Below are 3,424 nucleotides of genomic sequence, written 5' to 3'. Positions count from 1 at the left end.
GGGAAAGATGCATTAGAATTGCCACTTTCCTCATCAGAGGGAGTCTCATCCTTTGTCTTTTCTCCTACTGCTTCTGCATAGAGGTCCTTATATAAAAATGACAGAGCAGGTGGCTCCTCTAGAAGCTCTGGATTAACTGCAGCAACAGTGGTAGGGAACAATAGAGATCGTTCTAGCACTCCTTCTTCTGAATCAAAGAGCGGGGTCCCTGGTGACTTCCGCTCATCTTCTAAAATTGTAGTGCTTTTACTGCTAGTATCAACTGATTTCTGCAGAGGTAAAGGATTTGAAACATCTGTGTAAGACTGAATTTCGCTTTCTCCTTTCACAGTACCATAGAAGACTTCATCCAGATCCTCAAGTAAGGAAAACTCCTCTTCCAAAGTATCTCCCTCAGTGCTTTCTTTAAAAGATGTGGCTTCTTCTACAGCTTCGTTGGGATCTTCTGTCACAGGAAACAATGACCTTGGTCTTTCAAAATGTGGCTTAATTGGGGATTTGTCATCAATCAACGTATATTTTTCAAAATAATCCATATCAGCCATACCATTATTAGGATCCAACACTGCATAATCATTGTTTTCTGGCAATATGGGATTTTCTTGTGTTTCTTCAGTTTCCTCAATGTCATCATTTTTGACTGATCCTTCTACTTCATGGCTTGCAGGCTTTCCCAGCACTGAACTTTCTGAAATTTCTGTGGTTGTTCCAGAAGCCTGGGCTCTGTGGCTATCATCAGCTAATTTTCTTTTAAATGAAGGATTTGTTTCTAAGTATTCTAGTTTATCTGGCATGTATTTACTTTCTTCTTGATCTACAGAAGAAATATGTGTAGGAACATGAATGTTGAGTATTTCATAACCTTCTGAAATTATATTAAACAAATCTTTTTGTTCAGTAGTCTCTGGAGCATGCTGACTGCCTTCTAAAACACTCACTTGCTCCATTTCTTCCTCTTCTCCTTTCAGGTAACGTTCAGGCACTTCAGACACAGTGTCTACCTCTGAATATTTCATTGCTTCCATTTTTGTAGGATTTCCAGTGCTAGTTTCATGCTCTGGAACTTTATCTGGACCTGGATTATCTCCTACCAGAGATGGCAAATCATACGTTTGTGTTCTGTGACTAGTGTCTGAGGACAGTCCATAGGAAATTTCACTTGACACTGAATTAGAAACTCTAAACATATGTCCTTTATTCTTTGTAGCACCATGAACTGTAAGTTCTGTGCAACTTCCAGCTGGGAATTGTTTTGATCCAAAATCAGAAGCTTCATTTGGAGAAAGCTGATTTTCTTTCCTGTCTACTTCTGCAGCTCTTATTGGACTAATTGAGCGGGCCTTCACCTCTTCTGCCAGCCAGCTAGCTAGCCCAAAAGATGGAGTATCTGGATCCTGCTTGTCATCAGAACTAGAGCTGATGGACTTCATCTCTGCTGAAGAAAGGCTTCCCTCATAATAATGCTGAGTGTTATGTGTCACAGTTTCATGAACAAGGTCTGATGAAACAACTCCCAGATGCTCTGAGGATGCACGCTTTTGGTCTGCAAAATATCGCTGCATTTCATGTCTATCCTCTCCTTCAGTATAGTTGCCTAAAACTGTGTTAGATTGCTTTCCAAGCATGCCTACCACATCAGATAAAGATGATGGAATATTTTGTTTCTCTTCATCATCAGTGAAAGCCACTGATACTAACTTTTCAGGTAAAGTCTGAAAAGGTACAAATGACTCTGATAACACTGCTTGCTGGTCTGCTACAGCAGTTACTTTTGACTCTGTGGTAACCAACCTTGGCACTGCCTGCACATCAGGTTGCATTTCTTGCTTACCCTGCTCAGTAGGGAATTTGGGGGGACTTCTTAGCTGCTCTGATGACAAATATTTTGGGTCCAACAAACAATCTTGAGGTTGTTGCTCATCTTGGCCTTGTGTGTGCATTACAGATGTACTCTCCAATTGCGCTGCCTGGAAGCTTGCTGGTTTAGGTGAATAGAGCTGAGTTTTCTGCAATTCTTTTTTGTCACGTGGTGGAATTACATGTTTACACTCTGGTTGTGCAGACTGTGAAATAACTGGCTGCATGCTTTGCTTTTCTTGTTCAGCAAGGGACCATGTGGGAACCAAATACTCAGAGGCTGGTTTTGAGTAAGGTGGAATTTCTTGCTGACATGTTTCATCAGCCGAATAAAATGCAACTGAAGGTTCAGACTCCATTTTCGAAGGTACAGTTAAATAATCTTGACTTTCTAGAGTTTCTGCTTTATCTGTAGAATACGGTAAATTTAATTGTTCAGATTCTAATTGCATAGATGTATGGAAGTAATGTGGAGACTGTTCTCTCTCCATTTCAGGTAAATTTGTATGTTCAGCCTCTGACTGTGCAGCCAAAGGCAAATGTTGTTCATTTTTTATATTCTCTGCTTCTCTTCTTGCAAAGAAGAAGCCTGACTCAGGCTGAGCAGTTTCTGACTGCTCTGGTTTAGTGTGGGTGTAAGATAAATCTAAGTGTTTGGGGAACAGGCCTCCAGTTACAGGTGAAGACTCTGGACTTTCTTCTGGTTTTGTTTCAGAGACAGGATGTGAAACACCCAAAGACACTGTTTGTTCAGTAAGAGATGAACACAGTTGAATTTTTTGACTCTCTGCTTCCTCAGTGGAAAATGAGAAATCTTCCTGTTCAGTTTCCAACTGAGCAGTTTGAGATGAAGTAGCCTCACTGTCTCGCTTCTCTGAAAATCCTGCTCTTAGTAGGGCCATTTCATGCTTTTCTGCTTTGTCAGCTGGACTTAATAAATCTGATTGCTCAAAGTCAAGTTTTGCAGTTTTCTGCTCCTTGATCCTGCCAGAGGTATATGATACAGAAGTCTTTTCTGGTTGCTCTGTTTCAACAACACAGTACTGCACATTAATATTCTGCAGTTCAGGTTGGGCCCAGTTGCTCTGCTCTGTTTCACCAGTGAAGTGTGATGTCTCTGGATGTTCCAGCTGGGCAGTCTGTGGTTGCTCTGCTTTGCCATAGGAGTACAATAAACCTGGTGGCTTCCTTCCATGAGTCTCTGCTTTGCCAAGAGAATATGAGAGATCTCGACATTCTGATTTTAGTTTTTCTGGTTGTAACTGCTCTGATTTTCCTGTGGAATATGAAAAATCAGAAGGTACAAACCCTGCTTGTGCAGTTTCTTGTTTTTCTGGTTCGACAAGCAAATGTGATAAACCTGGTTGCACTAAGTCTAACTGGGAAGCTGGTTTCTGCATTTCTTCACTGAGGGACTGCAAAAAGCCAGGCTGGGCCATTCGCTTTTCCTCTACTTTGCTGAAGGACTCCAAAAGCTCTTGCTGTTGCAGTACTTCTTGGGAAGGTTTTGAGTGCTCTGATTTGCCAGCTCCATAGGATAAATCCATTTCTCCCACCTTCGGTTGTT

The 3,424-nt window shown here is 41.4% G+C and overlaps 1 protein-coding gene across 1 annotated transcript in view; it reads right to left on the bottom strand.

Annotated features, from left to right (window-relative positions):
• The window catches only part of CMYA5 (cardiomyopathy associated 5), a 46,360-nt gene that overhangs the window by 28,311 nt on the left and 14,625 nt on the right, over nt 1–3,424 (bottom strand). Inside the window, 1 exon segment of the mRNA XM_010009695.1 lies at nt 1–3,424. This exon segment is cut by the window's left edge and continues 1 nt beyond it; it is cut by the window's right edge and continues 31 nt beyond it. Within this exon segment, the coding sequence (XP_010007997.1) occupies nt 1–3,424 (3,424 nt within the window).

This window comes from Nestor notabilis, unplaced genomic scaffold, assembly GCF_000696875.1.
Source record: "Nestor notabilis isolate BGI_N333 unplaced genomic scaffold, ASM69687v1 scaffold33372, whole genome shotgun sequence".
Taxonomy (NCBI): Eukaryota; Metazoa; Chordata; class Aves; order Psittaciformes; family Psittacidae; genus Nestor; species Nestor notabilis.
The sequence above is the reverse complement of the archived record's forward strand: the minus strand, read 5'-3'. Positions and strand labels throughout refer to the sequence as shown.